The 15,906-nt window shown below is 36.7% G+C and overlaps 1 protein-coding gene across 2 annotated transcripts in view; it reads left to right on the top strand.

The window, feature by feature from the left end:
• DNAAF9 (dynein axonemal assembly factor 9) overlaps positions 1–15,906 on the top strand; it is a 78,546-nt gene that overhangs the window by 19,248 nt on the left and 43,392 nt on the right. The window contains exons 1-11 of one of the 2 annotated variants that reach the window (XM_075752830.1): positions 142–252; positions 1,955–2,051; positions 3,302–3,408; positions 5,858–5,935; positions 8,132–8,230; positions 8,742–8,797; positions 9,944–10,079; positions 11,699–11,780; positions 12,810–12,846; positions 15,211–15,298; positions 15,714–15,790. In XM_075752830.1, the coding sequence (XP_075608945.1) occupies positions 250–252; positions 1,955–2,051; positions 3,302–3,408; positions 5,858–5,935; positions 8,132–8,230; positions 8,742–8,797; positions 9,944–10,079; positions 11,699–11,780; positions 12,810–12,846; positions 15,211–15,298; positions 15,714–15,790 (860 nt within the window). In that variant the 5' untranslated portion in view covers positions 142–249. Of the gene's footprint in view, positions 1–141; positions 253–1,954; positions 2,052–3,301; positions 3,409–5,857; positions 5,936–8,131; positions 8,231–8,741; positions 8,798–9,943; positions 10,080–11,698; positions 11,781–12,809; positions 12,847–15,210; positions 15,299–15,713; positions 15,791–15,906 lie in introns of those variants that run through there. The other variant, XM_075752829.1, reaches the window with a different exon arrangement.

Genomic DNA, 15,906 nt, shown 5'->3' with positions numbered 1-15,906 from the left:
AAATGTGAACAGCTGAGCTACAGGTTAAAGCATGCCATAGGGAAATCTAAAGTCTGGCTTCGTAAGGTTTTTCTGTTGCCAAAATCCCTACTGAAAGGGCAAATCTTGAAGCGTACCTGACAGTGGTAAAACACACACATTTTGGAATCGAGAATGGAGTAGTTCTTAACACTCTGTTGCTAGCACAGCTGCAATCTCTACTATTGAATTTTAAGCTGCATCTGCTTATGGGCTTTTACATGATTTATCATGGTAAGTAGTAACCTTAATCACACAGTACTGGCTTGAAATAATGGCGTAACTAGAAAAGTAAACCATATGCCTTGCTATTTCTGGAAATGAATGGACAAGTTTGATTTCTGAAGTTGAAAATACAAGGTTTATTTTCATTGCTGTTTTGTGTGAATGAGCTGAGTGATGCACTTCCAGTCGTGTTTCTAATGTATAAGAATTGCCAGTTTCCTAGATTACTTTTGAAAAAGAAACAAAAAAATGTTGCTGTGTCAGGCTTTAAGTGCATCCTGTTTACAGGAGGATTGCCTCTAGTGCCTTTTCAGCATTTTTTTTTTCCTTGACAGAAATAACTTGTGCTTGCTTTTATAACAATGAAACCAAAAAAGCTCAAGAGCTTTAGAAATAAAGCCAGCAGTGCTCTACCTGGCTCTGTGCAGCTCTTGATGAATCTGGCAAAACCTACAGCCTCGCTTCCTTTCTTCCTTCCTACTTGCCTTTAACTAGACCATAGGAATTTAAGTGAATATAGTAGTTATGGGAAGAAAAAAAGATATTATTAAAGAATACTCATTTTTAAAATGGCCAAATATGATAAAGTACTGAAATTGGATGCATCCTGTATAAGCTTTCTGGGTATCATGACTGTTCCGTTTGTGGAATGGGCTGTATTTATACCTGCAAGAGCAGATAGTGAGCAAGTCTTTAGCACCCTGCCAAAAACCAAGTTCTTGTTCTAATGGCATTTTAAGTCTTGAGAAACTGGCAGTTGTTTGGGGCTTGGCTTTGATCTGAAACTTTGATCTGGCTTCCTGGGATTGAAGAAGGAACATGTTATGGAGGAACTTGGGCTGCATCTTAAATTCAGGCTTGTCTTAAAAGAACTTGTTCTTAAAATAAATTTGTTGGGTGTACCCTGAAGCTCACAAATGTTACATACAAAAAAATCATAATCATGTAATTTACGTTAATATTAAGTTTAGAGCACTGTACGTAAAAAAAAAAAAAAAAAAAAAAAAAAAAAAATAGACAAAAGACCACTGCCTTCTGATCTTGCTCCAGAAAGCAAGTGACTCTTGAAGTACCCAGTGGGGCTAGGCCTGTTGGTTTGACTTGCTGTTAAACTGTGCCTTTTCAGCTAAAATTTGGAGAGCATTTTTAGGTTTTTAGCCTGTTATGAAAATGATTTTTGTGTGATTTGTCTCTTCAGTCTAGTTTTTATGCTTTTCTGAGCCATAAGTATGATATTTGTTCTTCATTCCCACTCTTCAGTCTGCTGAAGTCTTCAGACGACTTCAGTCTGCTGTTAGTGTGAAACAGCAAGAAAGTGTTGCATGGTGGTGTCTCCTTTTCACATCAGTTGGTATTCTCAAAATATCTGTTATTGTTTAAAAACTGTCCCGAATCTACTAGATGATGTTGAAAGACTTCACTGAAAGCTGATAATAAAGTATATAATTATGCTTTCATATTACCTTATTAAAAACCTTGCTCTGAAGTTTGATTTTTAAAGAACAATTTCGTTTGGCTGCCATGATTGAGTTTCCAAAAGATAGAGACTAAAGAGGTTCTTTAGCTTCTGGAAGCTGTAGGTGTTATTTGAATGGATTATATGACATTTGCTATGGAATTAAAGCAGTAGAATACATATTCTCTTTAGTGCAAAACTAACAATCAAATTAGGCATGCCTAATCAAATTTTATTTTAAATGACTTCTTTCAGTATGAAGATGAAGAAGCTGCAGAGGAATTCAAAATTTCCAGCTTTGTAGACATGGTTCGAGATTGCAGTCGCATTGGTATTCCATACAGCTGCCAAGGTGGGTTAGCTTCTTGTATGCTTATAGTGTAAGTGTTTTGCAGCATGCAAGTCGTGCAGTTCAGGGAATGAAGATTTCCTTGCCTTTGGTAAGAAATAAGGATTAATATGTCAATAGTTTCCTTTTAGCCTCTTTTTATTTAAGAGTTGGATTTCTTTCTGGAAAATGTAAGCCCTTAGACTTCATTTGACGAGTGAATGCTCACAGCATGAGGCAAAGAAATAATTTGCATTCAGAGAAGTGTGTTCTGCCGCTACAGAAGTTCTCTGTTCAGATGGAAGCTCCAGATAAATACTTCTTTATGTAAGGAAAGAATAAACATTTCGTTATGCAAGTTTCCTTTTTTTAGCACTGAAAAAACTGGAGTGCATGACTTCCTGTTATGATCTGTAGCCAGCCTTGCAGCCTGAACACTGTAATCTTACATTGTTCAGTACAGTGTACTTTGCAGTATCCCGAACAGTGAATAATGCAGAAGTGATACAGTGTATGTACTTCATTGCAGCATGAGTGTGCAGGGGTTTTGATCCATAGTACAGTAGGTGAGAGGCAAACAGCAAAGAAAGCAATTTTCTTTTTTTTTTTTTTTTTTAATTTTGAACCATGTGAGTTCAAACCAAGCTAATTCAGTTTGGGGTGTTGGTTTTTTTATTGTTCCTAATTCTCTGTTATTTCTCTTGAGGAAAGGATGATGTGCTTATCATTAATGGGTCAGAGCAGGGGGAAGGTTGGTGGTTCTTTGTTAGGAAGTATCTAAAGAAGACGTGCAGCTTAAGGATGATAATCACTCTTCACTTCAGATGGCGGCTAGCTTCACCGATGAGTACCAGGCTCCGATGAATACCTCTCCTCTAACTTAAAATTCTGATTACCATGGGGATGATGTCAACAGTAGTTTACTTAAGGCCAAATATTTGAAGAAATTGGAGTAAGCAAAGCTCCCTGTTTATTATCTTGAATTTTAATGGGCACAGTTTTGCTACTGGTCTTGGAATGAAACTTCTGAGGAGAGAGACATAATATCCTTTGCTAGACTGATAGCTGGAAAGAATTAGGGGTGTAGAGAGAAAGAAGTTTCCAAAAGCTACTGTCTTCAGAAAAAAACATTTTTCAGTGACAGATTTTAAGTTGTACAAAGACAGGATAATTGAGATCCTTTATTAGAATCTGAGAACAACTCTAAGATCTCACAGAAAGTTAAACTGCCAGTATTTGTGAGAGAATGTTTCTGTGAAATATTTCTTTTGCAGGTCATCTACAGATATTTGATATGTTTGTTGTTGAAAAGTGGCCAATAGTGCAGGCTTTTGCCCTGGAAGGAATTGGGGGTGATGGATTCTTTACGATGAAATATGAAGTAAGTAGTTATGTTTTTCTTCAATTTCCATTCTGAAGCAGAAATTGAACCATGGAATTATTTCAGTTGGAAAGTACCTTTTGAGATCATCTAGTCCTGACTCATCGCTCAAGTGAACTTCTAAGTTTGATGAAATTTTTCAGGATCTTAGGAAGCTAAGCTTTGATCATGCAAGGATGGGAACACCACAGTCTTGCTTGAGAGACTGTTACAAGCTATGCAGCACTCTGTCCTGGATAGACCATGATTGTTTGGTCCCCCCAGCCTCCTTGTTTTGATTTACAACTTTTTTCCTTCTTTTCTAGAGCTTTCTCTAGCAATCATAGAAAACACTTTTTTTAACTCTGCTAGATGGGTATAGGGAGAGTGCAAGAGAAGCTGGTGGGTGACAAATGCCTTGAAATGAACTGAGAAAATCAGAAGTGACTGTATTTCTTCGGTCACTGGTTTTGACACAAGAGATGCATCTACTTTTCTCACCAACATTATATATTCTTGGGTCATTGCAGCCTGCTGAATAGGGCAACAGTCAAGATTTTGGATGATGCTCCTAATTTTAATAATGATTTGCTGTTTCACTCTGAGCAACTTGTGTCATTTGATTTGCTTATTTACTAAATATACTCTTAACAGCATCTTCAGAGGACAGCTATGTATTTATGTACTTGTTTGAAGCTTCTTTTATTTAATTTTCTTGGACCTCTGCCACAGAAATGCAGATGTCCTATTTTTCTTGTCAATCCTCCATTTTTACAGCCAGAATGTTCTTTGTCTGACTTCTGACAACTGGAAAAACCCCAAGGAATTAACAGTACCATTGTTAAAGTCTCATCACATGTAGTACTGTACATGCTTGTTCAAAAATCTATTATGTGAGCTCAAGTGTGCCTTTCTCTGAGCACTGTACTCTTTCCATCGATACCTTTCTTCATGCTTTTTTTTTCCCCTCTTCGTTCCATCACTAGTACTGTAATCATCTTGTTGTGTGAGCCTGTCAAAATCATTAAATACAAAGTGCAAATAGAGGAGGATCTGTGTGGAGTTCTGCCTAAGGATCAATAGCCCCTCTTGATGCTTGAAATCAGTCAATGAAAATTTGCCCGTGAATTCAGGAGTTGTTTGGGTCTTTAATTACCCTTGCCAATTAATTTCATGAATCTGTAGAGGCTTTGAGAAAACGTGTAAACACAGTGTGGCAATCACCTTTTGAGGACAGAGCCTCTCCTGTTCTGTTGTGGGAGTTGATACTGACTTTACGACACTCTTGCAGTCTTGAAAAGGAGCAATGCAAATTCTCGGTATCTGTTTTTAAGAGTAGGCATGTTAGCTCTGGTGGTTCAGCCAGTTCCAGCTTGAGTTCTTGCTTTCTTCCTCCTCAAAGTCCTAAGAGGATTTCAAGTGGGGAAGTGGCATTCTTAACTTTTCACGTAACTGCTATGCATGGTTGCCTGTTAGGCAGCTGCTATATGTCACAGGTGGGGAGGAAAAACCCATCTATGGGAGGAAGTACATTTGGGATCACTGTTAATGATCTATAAGTGAATACTTCTGCTGTTATTAAAAGGGAGTGTTCATGGTGCATTTTTAGCTCCTCAAACTGACTTTCCCTCTGCTGTGCGTTCTATATACTGTTAGATTTGAAAATAATCAAATGATGATAACTTTATTAATATTTTCTTTTGGTGTTTTAAGGGCAGTTACTCTCTTACTACAGAGTTCCCAGTTGCTCAAGATGCTGTAATTCAGAGAAGTTACTGTACCAATATATCAGTGGAAGTGATGTCTGGGAAAACATTATTGCCATGTCTAATAATATGAGTAACTGGAATAACTGTAAAGTAGTGGTTTAAGAAAATTCCAGTCAGTGTTGCATTTTCAAGTAGGTGGTAGGGAACCCTGTAAATGCAGAAATTATTCAGATACAAGTGTCCCTTAAGAATATATTTTTTGAATAACATTCTCATAGGTATCATCTTACTACTTGGAAGAAGGTATTACTAATTGCTAAGCTAAACTAGCTTAGCCTAAATTTACATTACGCTTACAGCAAGAATTGGCTGGTGTGTAGGATGAGTAACCTTGGAATCTGCTTCTTGTCTGTCTTGTCTCCAGAAAACTGATTTTTTGGTTGCACCAGCTGATACTATTCTTTGCTATTAATTCAGTTTTGAAAAACTTTATGAAATGATTTGTTTAAAAGATGCAAGTAAAACTTCCCATGTACTTTCAACCTTCACGTGAGCAGGTGTGTCTCTGAAGCACCCAGAACACTTGCATCTGGATTACAATTATTTTGTAACCAGTAGCATAAAAATATTTCCAAATTCAGCATTAAGGAGCACCGTTAGACTAGGTGGTGTGCTGCAAGTCTGTTTTAGTGTGGCTTAAACCTGATCTGTGGCATTCTTCATGGTGTTTTTCATAGAATTGTGTTTAAAATCTTTTTCAGTTAATGGACGTCAGTGTTGATTTGTGGAAGACATACAGTAAAATGGATCCTGTTTCCCTGGAGGACTTGCTCTTTGAGGTAATGCAGGTGAAATACTCTGGATCAACTACTAGTCTGTTAGTGTAGCCACAGAGCTAAATTGTTGTTATTTTGGTTGTTTTTAATAGTGCTTGTATGCTTAATCTACTGCTCTGCATACTGTTGCTTGAAGGGTCTCTTTCCTTGCTTCAAATCTACCGCAAAGTCTGCAAAACTTTAAAAGAACTTGTTTTGAATGTCTTGAATTTCTTAATTTGCCTGAAATTCTCCTAAAAGTTTATCTAAATGTATGTGACTATTCTTCAGGTCGTAGGACTATGTACAAAGCACAGCAGGTTGGTATGTTTGTGTGTGTTAATCCTCCTTTTGCAGCAAGGGGGGGGAAAAATCCACTTTAACATACAACCATTCTTCCAAAATAAACCTCTTTATGCGGGTAACAGTGACACACAGTGGCTGCTCTGATGCTTTCTGAAATACAAACAGTGTAAAGTGATTCCTCATTTTAATGTGGTGGTCTGATCTCAGTGCTAGAGAAGCAAGCAACGTGTGAGTATCAGTATACATTATTTTGTTATTAATTTTTTCATCAGTTTCTAGTTTGGCAGCAAAGTAGGCTTTTAATATGTAGCAAGTTCAGCAGAAAATATCTTTTATTAATAAAAATATTGGTAGTTCACACCAATTCAGTTTTTCAATCGACTGCTGTAATGAAAATTAAAATGGCTTACAGTTTTCAAGACTGTCAGTCTAAATAGTCACTCTCTGATACTTCACTTCCCCTTTTCCTGTGGAAGTGAGATAAATGTTTGGACTTTTCTTGTACTTGATAAGTCTGCCCTGAAACAGACTTATTTATCTTATTTTGAAGTTGTTGTTGGTTTTTTTTTTTCTGAAAAAATAATTAATGAATGGGTTTTTTCATACAAGTCTGGTTTCATAGAAATTGGTTATTTTAAAAATGATTCATTCCCGCAGTGAGAATGAGGTTAGGTGATCTTAAAGAGCATTTGAAGCTGGTATATGTTTATACTTTTTTTTTGTTAACACAGCTTTGATTTCAAAAAGTTCCGATTTGAAATCTCCTTGGGTTTTGAAAGAATGTTCTGTACAACATTGGCATGTTCCAAAAAACTGACAAAAGCACTTTTTAGTTCTTAGCTTCTATGAAAAGCTTATTTGAGGCTGGAATATTCTCCAAGGATAGTTTCTCCTTCTAAATGTAAACCTTCATTTTAAACCTCTAGTATAGCCTTTATTATTATTTTGGCAGGTTTGTAAAATTTCATCAACATTCACTCTCTAAGTTTCATTCACTGCTGCATTAATGGAGTGGCTGAAGTAAAATACTGTCTAATACACTTACACCACTGCTAAAACCATAGTTCTGGTTTTGCCTGTTTTATATATCTGAAAAACTACACTTTCTAAAATCAGGGTGTCTGTCAGCTTCCAAGTTAGTAAGTGACAAGGAACTGAAAGTAATCTGGAGAGGATTTTAGAATTGCCTGGTTCTTTAAGGTTCCTGCTTTATCAGCATGACACACTCTTTATTGATTCTCTTTTTTTTTTTTCTTTTTTTTTTTTTTAGTTAATTTGAATGTAACACTTAGACTGTAGTCATCTTCCTTTTTTATTCCGCTTTAGTGGTATTTCCTTTTCCATTTACCTTTTTTTATTTTTACAAATGCAGATAAAGAAATGACTGTCTGCCACTTGCACATCATAAGTTTCCAAAATTCCCCACCCTGTTCCTCATTTTCTGTCTGTAAGCTTACTTAATGTCAGATACAAATTACTGCAGAACCATACACAGATTTAAAAATGGAAAATAAAATCTGTACGAGCATTCATTTTGGAAGTTTTATGGGAATTATGAGGTCTGAGTTATGAGTGATCTCAAAACAGAGTGCTTCCTTAGGTTAAAAGCAGATAGGGAAAGGACCAGAGCCCTGCACTCTCCTGCCTCTTCTCCCTCCAAATAAAAAAAAACCCAAACAAAAAAGCCCCCACTCAAAAAAACTCCCTAAGCCCAGCAGAAAGTCCTTATCTTTTTAGGTGATTTTTATTTTCTCGTACTCATTGTTTCATTGGGCAGGCTGTATTCCATACTGCATAGTCAAATGTAATCTACGTTATTGTGAAGTAATTTGGGTTCATTCAGTAAAATCTGTGACTTTCTTTCTCTGGTATAACATTTGCCTTACTAAGTAATGTTGAATATTTTTCTTCTAGGATTTGATGATTTTTGAACACCAGTGGACCAATTTTTTTGCTAATTTTGATACTGAAATTCCCTTCATTCTGGAACTATCAGAATCTCAGGCGGGGGAGGTATGCCTGCTTCGATAATCCTTTGAAATGCTGGTTTGAGGAGGAGAATTGGGTGGTTTTTTTAAAGTGTACCACCCACCTTACCTGTCTGTGGTATGATGGCTTAGGACTGCCTGGGGTAATTCACACTTGAGTGTTTGTTCACTGGTAATTGAACTTATTTCTGCACAACAGATCCCTATTTGTAGGTAGATTGACTTTAATTTTGGTGGAAGCTCTGGTATGTGCGTTGCTGAACAAGTTGAGGTTGCACGTGTCAAGTCTCAAACATAACTCATGGTAACATCCAGTGTGGGTAAACATGGCACAGTGTTTTTTGGTAACAGCTGTTGCTTTTTAAGCATATATGAGGCTTAATGATGTTTGGGTTTGTTTATGGAGGTTGGAAATACTTTTTGAGGGGTCAGGAGTTTTCTTTGAGAAGGGTAATTCAGGTTTGTTTTTAATGATAGTAAGGATGTATCACTTTCTGGTCATTTATTTCTTAATCAGATTTTTTTTTTTTTCTCAGCCTTTCAGAAGTTACTTCAGTCACGGAATGATCTCAAGCCATATAACAGATAACAGGTATTACTCATTATTCCCTGTGAAATTGTGGTGTCACTAGTACCTCGATACGTTATTTCCATATCTCTGATGCCATAATGCTTATAATTCCTTTTAAGACCATCTCCGTACATCACATTTCATCTTTGAATATTTAAAAAAACCAAACATGCAAAGGCATTTCTGGGTGGTAAAACCTGAATTTTCATGGGATTTAAGGCTGTAGTTATTGCATATAGAATGTCAATATGTTTGAAACCAACTACCTTGTGCATTTTAATGTGATTAATTTCTTCATGGTCAGATATCTAAAGTAAGTCAAGAACTTACTACCCAGGAGAGCAATGTTTGAACATGTTGGTCCTATTTATATGATACTCAAAACCAATTAAAATATGAAGGTTGAAGAAATCGGTATACTTTTGTGAGTCACAACATCCACAAGACCAACATGTAAAGCAGGGCAATTAAAAACCCAAATCTTAGCCAATATAAGCTGGACAATACAGGTCAGCTTTAGTTTATTTCGGCATAGAATTTTAGCTGAGAGAGGAAGGTTGTTTGTCATGTGTTGCAAAACCAAGCCTTCTGCTTTTTTGAGCTAAATAAAGGTTGCTTAGTTACTTGAAGGTCTCTACAGATTCTTCTTTAGTTGAAATTAAACAGTGGAGTTCAATGTCCTTTATTGTTTTCAGCATTCTATGTTGTTTGCATTTAAATAATGAAAAGAAAAACCTTGACCTCTCCAGCTGAGTCTTCAGCCCAAAGCCAGAACTAAAACCAAAATAGTTTTGTTTAATTCCAATATAGTCATTTCAGGGTTTTTCGAGGTGGTAAGTTTTAAACTAGTCAGCTTTTCAAGGCAATGCACTTTACAGAAGGAAAAAACCCTTCTAATATCATTTGGGAAACAGCCCTGAGATATGCTTTTGTATATGAAACAAATCATAGTCTTGTTAATTCAAGTAAACTTTTCCTTTGGCACTTGATGTTTTCAAAGGGAAACTTTCTGCAGCTGTAGTAAATGTATATATATATTTTTTTTTGTCCTACTCTTCTAGTGAGATATTCAATAATTGGTCCATCAGACTTGAAAGCTTTGATTTCATGTGTTGTTTGCAAGTTTTCTTCAAGTATCTTGGTGGTGATATCCTCTTTTCTCTTCAGTCCTAGCCGGCAGCCCTTTGTTCTGTTTGGTAGCCACTCAACTAAGGAAAACTTGAACTCCGGTAACTTTAATTTTCCATCAGAAGGACATCTTGTTCGAAACACCGGCCTTGGTGGAAGCACTGCTAAGCATATGGTAAGGCTTTGAAGTAATTATCTGATCTTTTTAAGCAGTGCATGTTTTTTTCTTTGTATGGTTTTTTTTGTGCCCTTAAAATGCTTATCTTCCATGAGTTAAATATCCAATTTTTAACATATAAAAACATATGCTACCTTTACAGTCAATCAGGCAAATGAACAAATTTCCTTTTTTCTCTCTCTCTTTCCAAGTCAAACTATACTAGATGTTTAATCAGGGATTGCTGAGTGAATTAAAAGTTTTTTTGTCCTTTAAAAAAAACAACTTTTTTAACACTTGTGGTGTTCTAAATGTGTGGGGTAGGGGAGAGGGAAATGTTGTTTATGAGGACGTTTGTCCTAGCCATAAAGTGAAAATTTTCCTGATGGTAGCATACGATGTACTTAACTCTGACACACAGGTTTTATTTTAATCAGTTTAGCCTTTTCTTAAAAAGAAATGGAAAGACACTTTTTTTGATAATGACTTTGTGAATAGACAAAGTGTATCCAAATCTCAGCGTATGCTTCGGCAACTGAACAGGTCATGAAACTGAAAATCTTTCTGGTGTTCAAAGAATGTTAAGATCAAGTTGTAAGATTAACTTGTTTCCATTTTCAAGTAAAAGCTTAGTTTTAAAACATGTGATGAGGTCGATGGCTTGTTGCACTGCCGCGCAGGGGACGTAACTGGGGAAGCGACCCCAGGGAATTCAGATCCTCTGGCCGGCTGGGCTGGGTACATCAAGAAGGTAACTCGCAGCGAAGGAGGAGAGGTAGCGTGCAGATTGCGTTGTGTAGTTCTCCCTGCTAGCCGATTTCTGTGGGCTCTGGGAGTGTCCGTCAGTTGTGCGAGTCCAAAGTCTGTGCTGTTGAGGAGATGGATGCGGTTGAGTACAGGTCATCGTGGAGTGGATGTATGATTGAGGGAATGAGTTTTTGATCTTGTCATGACAACATTTCATGCATAGCTGCTTTAGGGATGGATGGACGTGGGTATTCTGAACACATTGCGTGTGTCAAAAGCCTGAGAAAGGATTGTTTGAGCATCCCAGTGAAGTGTCATCCTGCATTTGCTGCTCTAACTCTATATCTGTAAAAACACTTCCAATTTTTTTTCTCCCCTTGTTAACATTACCATTAAGACCATTTGATATCTTTCAAAATGCAAGTACAATTTTTTTCTGATGTGGTACTTGCTCCATCTGTTGTCCTCAGATTCTGACATTGTTCTTAAAAAGGTGGTTTATTTACAGGTACAGGTGGTACTGTTTTAATAGGGTGTCATGAAAATAGTAAATAAGACCGAGTGCAAGCATAGTTATGGGAACCTGACACACTTTCCTCTTCATGAAAAAAGCAGTTGACATAGGAAAATGAAAACATATGCTTAACGCTTATGGAAGTCAGAGCTCATCTCCTTTCCAAAGTCTATCAACCATTCAGGTCAAGTCAAAAGTGAAATATATCTTTGAAAAACGTAAGTTGCTTTTTAAAAATCCAGTTAAGTCTGTGTTGTGCACTTCCTGTAGTATGTCAGTGGTTAGAAGGCTTAAGGGGAACTTAGCTTATTGTTAATTGTTGCACCAATTTTTTTTTACTAAGGTCTTTTTATATCTCATTAATACTGACAACTAGGTAGTGCAGTGTGTCTCTCCAAAGGGACCTCTGGCGTGTTCAAGGACCTATTTTTTCGGAACCACTCACACTCCATTCCTGGGTAAGTTTATTAAAAGTACCAAGCAGTAATTTAAAGCAGTTCTCATTGATTATTTAAAATTTATACCAGTTAAAAGTTGGTTTTGATTCCTTTATGAGTGTCAGGCCATGGAGTGGTAGATGCTGTGTAATTCTGTAGCCAGTGCAGGAAATCATAGAAGATCATTGTTCTGTTGCATATCTTACCTTCATGTGCAAAAATCCGTCAGGTATTTTCAAAGAATGATTCAAAGGTCAATAATTGTATTTGTGTTTGCATCAGGATGCAGTGTGAAGGCAGAGATCACCTGAGTGGGCAGGCTTTTTACAAGTACTAGATACACATTGGAACAAGTTGGTGTTCCATACAGGTTGACAGAAAACCAGTCCCCAAAAATCTAGCAATTCAAAATGGTAGTTGTCAAATATGCCTCCTTTTTTTTTTTTCTTAACAAAATAATTAAGAACTTTAAAAGGATAGAGAAAGTTGTTTGACCTTTATCCTTCATCATCTGGTTTGGATCAAATAGTGTTATAATAGTTGTCTTTCCTGATAAAAACAAGCCATGCGAAATTTTTTAAAAAACCCATTTTCTTACCCATTTTAAATGGTTGCATGAGCCCATGGCTAAAGTCAGTCTCCTTAGGGTTACTATGTATCTTGAAACCATATCCAGCTGAGAAGGTATGCGAGGAGGAGATGATTGGAGGCTTGCAAAATGGAAGGGATTATAGTGTGTGTTTGCTCTAGTTGTGCTTTTTCCTGGGCACTCAGGAATGGCCACTTTGGGAGACAGGATACAGCGTGAGAGCAAGCTTTGTTGACCCGGTGCAGCTGGTTTTAGGTCTGGCCTTAGTATGGTCTGGCTCTGCTGATACAAGTTAAACCTGTGCTTTGCTCTTTCTTTTTTTTAACCTGTAAACAAACTGTGGTTATATAAAATACTGGATAAATGTCATGTAAGATATGCAACAGAAATGTTATGCCCACAAAGTTCTGTGTAAATGCTTCTGAAAGTGCTTAAAACAAACATTTTTGTTTTTAATACAGGAAATGACAATGAAATGCACAAGCAAGCTGAACAAGTGTAAGCTGCCAACTTTTTATTATTCCTTAACTCTTCACTCTTTCTATCTTGTGGCAGTATATCAAAACTGCTTTTAGTCAGCAGTGGCTGTTGGCATTTGCAGAGATACATTTTTATTTAGAATAACGTGAATGTCAGAGGGTTTCAAAGGCAAATTGCTTGTTGAGGATTTCAGTGAGCAAACTAGGAATTGTTAGTGTGACATCCCTTCTGCTCTACAGCAAAGTGTAAAAGGAAATTAGTAAAGTTTGCTTAACTTTTATTAAAACTTTTTATCTTTACTGTTATTTGAATTGCTTTAAAATGAGCTTCATATACACTGAGGTGTGAAAGTATCCATAAATGAATGGAAGCCTGTCCCACAGAGTGAAGTAAAAGTAATTTTTAGACTAGTTTCATTAAGCTAAACAATGTGTAAGATTTATAATGGTTAGTGAACATGCCAATGGGGAACACTCAGACTTGCAAACAAATTTCTCTGTGTGAAAGGATAGATAAAATTTCTTTGTTGGTAAGTTACAAAGCTTCCACACATTTTGACCTTCACAAAATAAGATGTTGTTTCTCCATGTTGACGTTCACTTCTCTGCATGTTGTAGATAATCTGTCAAGCTTTAAGAACATGGTAGATAATCTCTCAATCTTGATAAACCAGACCTTTCCTTAGAGATTTTGTCCTCCTTGCTAGTTAGGATAGTTTTAGGAGCCTGTTCTTGCTTCTGCAGCGGAGCAGTTTGCAAGCCTGCATAACATATTAGCAAGATATTAAAGATGTGCCTGAGGGATCCAGTAGCAGTGACCTTTCATGTTAAGTACTGTTGACTTTTAGTAATTGTGATATGGTTCTCAAAGATGTAAAAGGCAGCAGGTTTTTACTTTTTTTTTAACACTAAAGCTGCAACAGGTAATTTTGCTTACATGTATGTTCTGCTCAACCATATAGAATATTTCTTGTCCTACTTCTAAAAGACTTTGTACTAAATACAGTTCTGAGATAGCTAGAGAAGTTCTAAGCAAAGCAGGAGTCACTTGATAGAGGCAGTATTTTTAATGAGAATTTTTTTTTTTTCTTGGAAGTGTCCCTGTATTGGATCAAATAATCTATTTACAACAACAGTAAAATCAGCTTTTCTGGCAAACCTGGCCTCATGATTTTGGAATTAGTTTGCAGTTGAGTCCTGTAACTGGTTCTTATTTTTGTCAGTGTTTTCCAATGAAATAAAAAGTGGAAAAATATTTCAAAAGTACTATTCAGTCCAAATTTGGCTGTATTTAGGAAGAACTGCAACCTGGAGTGCAGATTCGCTGGAGTGTGTAATCTGACTGTGTAACTTTCAGTATCCCTGGGGTAACCTTTGTATTTTTACTTTTTTTAAAGAAAATGCCATTTTCTGTTTTGCATTGTTAGTGTTGAAACTTTAAAATGGGAAGAAGAGTAAGGTAACTGTGGCACATTAATGTAAAGCACAGCCCGCTGTGAGGTGTTTTCTTGCAAATATATATGTGAAATAGGAGTGGTCACAGAGTTAGGAAGAATTACACACATGTGTACTAAAAACAAGTTAAATGCACGTGTGAGTACGTGAGATTACATAGGAGAAACATCAAAAAGTAGTAAGAAGGTTTGATTTTTAATATCTCTTACTGTTGTGGGGATGAAGGTCAAAGACAAGCATTGGTGCCTTTTGAGGTTCCTCCGTGTTGGGCCACGTTTGGGAGCTTCAGATGCTTTTTCCATCCTTCAGGAGCGCTTTGCGTATGGCTTATATGCTGTATCCTTCTCTTTCCTCCTCCCCTTCCCTTCCTCAGCATCTAGCAGTTACAGAGGAGTAATGAGAGGAGTTTTGGGGAAGTAGGACTGTTTTGTTGATCTGCTTATCTCTTTGTTCCCATTTAGCTGGAAGACAGAGGCTGATGTTTCTTAGTTGGGCACAGGTGGTTTTTCCAAGTCTGAACAAGAACAAGTCTGTCTCTGAAGTCAGTTCACTCTGTTTTCCAGTTTTGCTTTTGCGGAACGTGGGGCTACCATTCTATTCTGATTGGAATATTTAGGATACGATCCTCAACACAACTGTAGCAAAAGGCAACAATAAAACTTTTTTTTTTCCTTGACTGATGAGAGCAGGGATACCTCTGTGCCAAGAGGTTTTTTCGCCAAGATATTCTGTAATTTGAGCAATTTACTTGCTCTAATTTATTTTTTTTTAAACGGAAAGGTCAAGCATAAAGCTATTTCTATGCTCATTTGAACTAGGACCCCTTCTATATAAGGGAGTTGTGTTATGAGAGGAATAACTGCTCCTTTAAACAGAGGAGGAAGAAAACTATCTGTCTAGTAAATGTTGTGTTTGTATTTCTCTTCAGTACGCTGTTGTCGCAAATATATACTGCTGTTGTAGAGGCTGTGCTTGCTGGCATTGAGTGCTATGCTAAAACTTCCACTGAATCCAAGGTAAATGAAGCACCGATTCTGTACGCTGTAATTGTTGATTTGGATTGCTTGCAATATAAGATTACATGCAAACCAAAATAAAAAATAATAATAAAAAAAATGTTTCAGTCAACTGCATAACATTAATGAAGTTAATACCGTGGCCTCCAACCAGTGTCTCTGAATTCTGTTTAAAAAAGTGAAATTTCAGAGTATATCTAATCTTGTCCATCTACAATTGTTTTTCCATCTTTCATGAGTTTTCCTAACCTTATAGCAAGGAAAATCAGATATGTGAAAGAACACATTTTAGCCTGGTGCATCAGTGTGTTATTGTTTAGTGTATGGTCTCTTGTTGATCTTACGGGTGCTCCTGTAGCTGCTGGGATTTGGAAGTATGGGAAAAGATATTTTATTCTCAATTTCCTTTTTTCAGGCAAAGGAGGTAGCAGAGCAGATGCTCATGTCTGTGTTAGATAGTCTTCACTTAACGCAGCTTAAAACTGTGTTATGGTATGTATTTTCAAATACTGATGTATTATGTCACTGCATTAGCTGCTTCTGGGGAAAAAAAGATGTTAAATGTTCATTTTAAACTGAACTTGCATGACTGCCAAATTCCAAGACTT

The sequence above is a fragment of the Balearica regulorum genome, chromosome 4 (genome assembly GCF_011004875.1).
Source record: "Balearica regulorum gibbericeps isolate bBalReg1 chromosome 4, bBalReg1.pri, whole genome shotgun sequence".
NCBI lineage: Eukaryota > Metazoa > Chordata > Aves > Gruiformes > Gruidae > Balearica > Balearica regulorum.
This window is presented reverse-complemented; position numbering and strand designations above follow the sequence as displayed.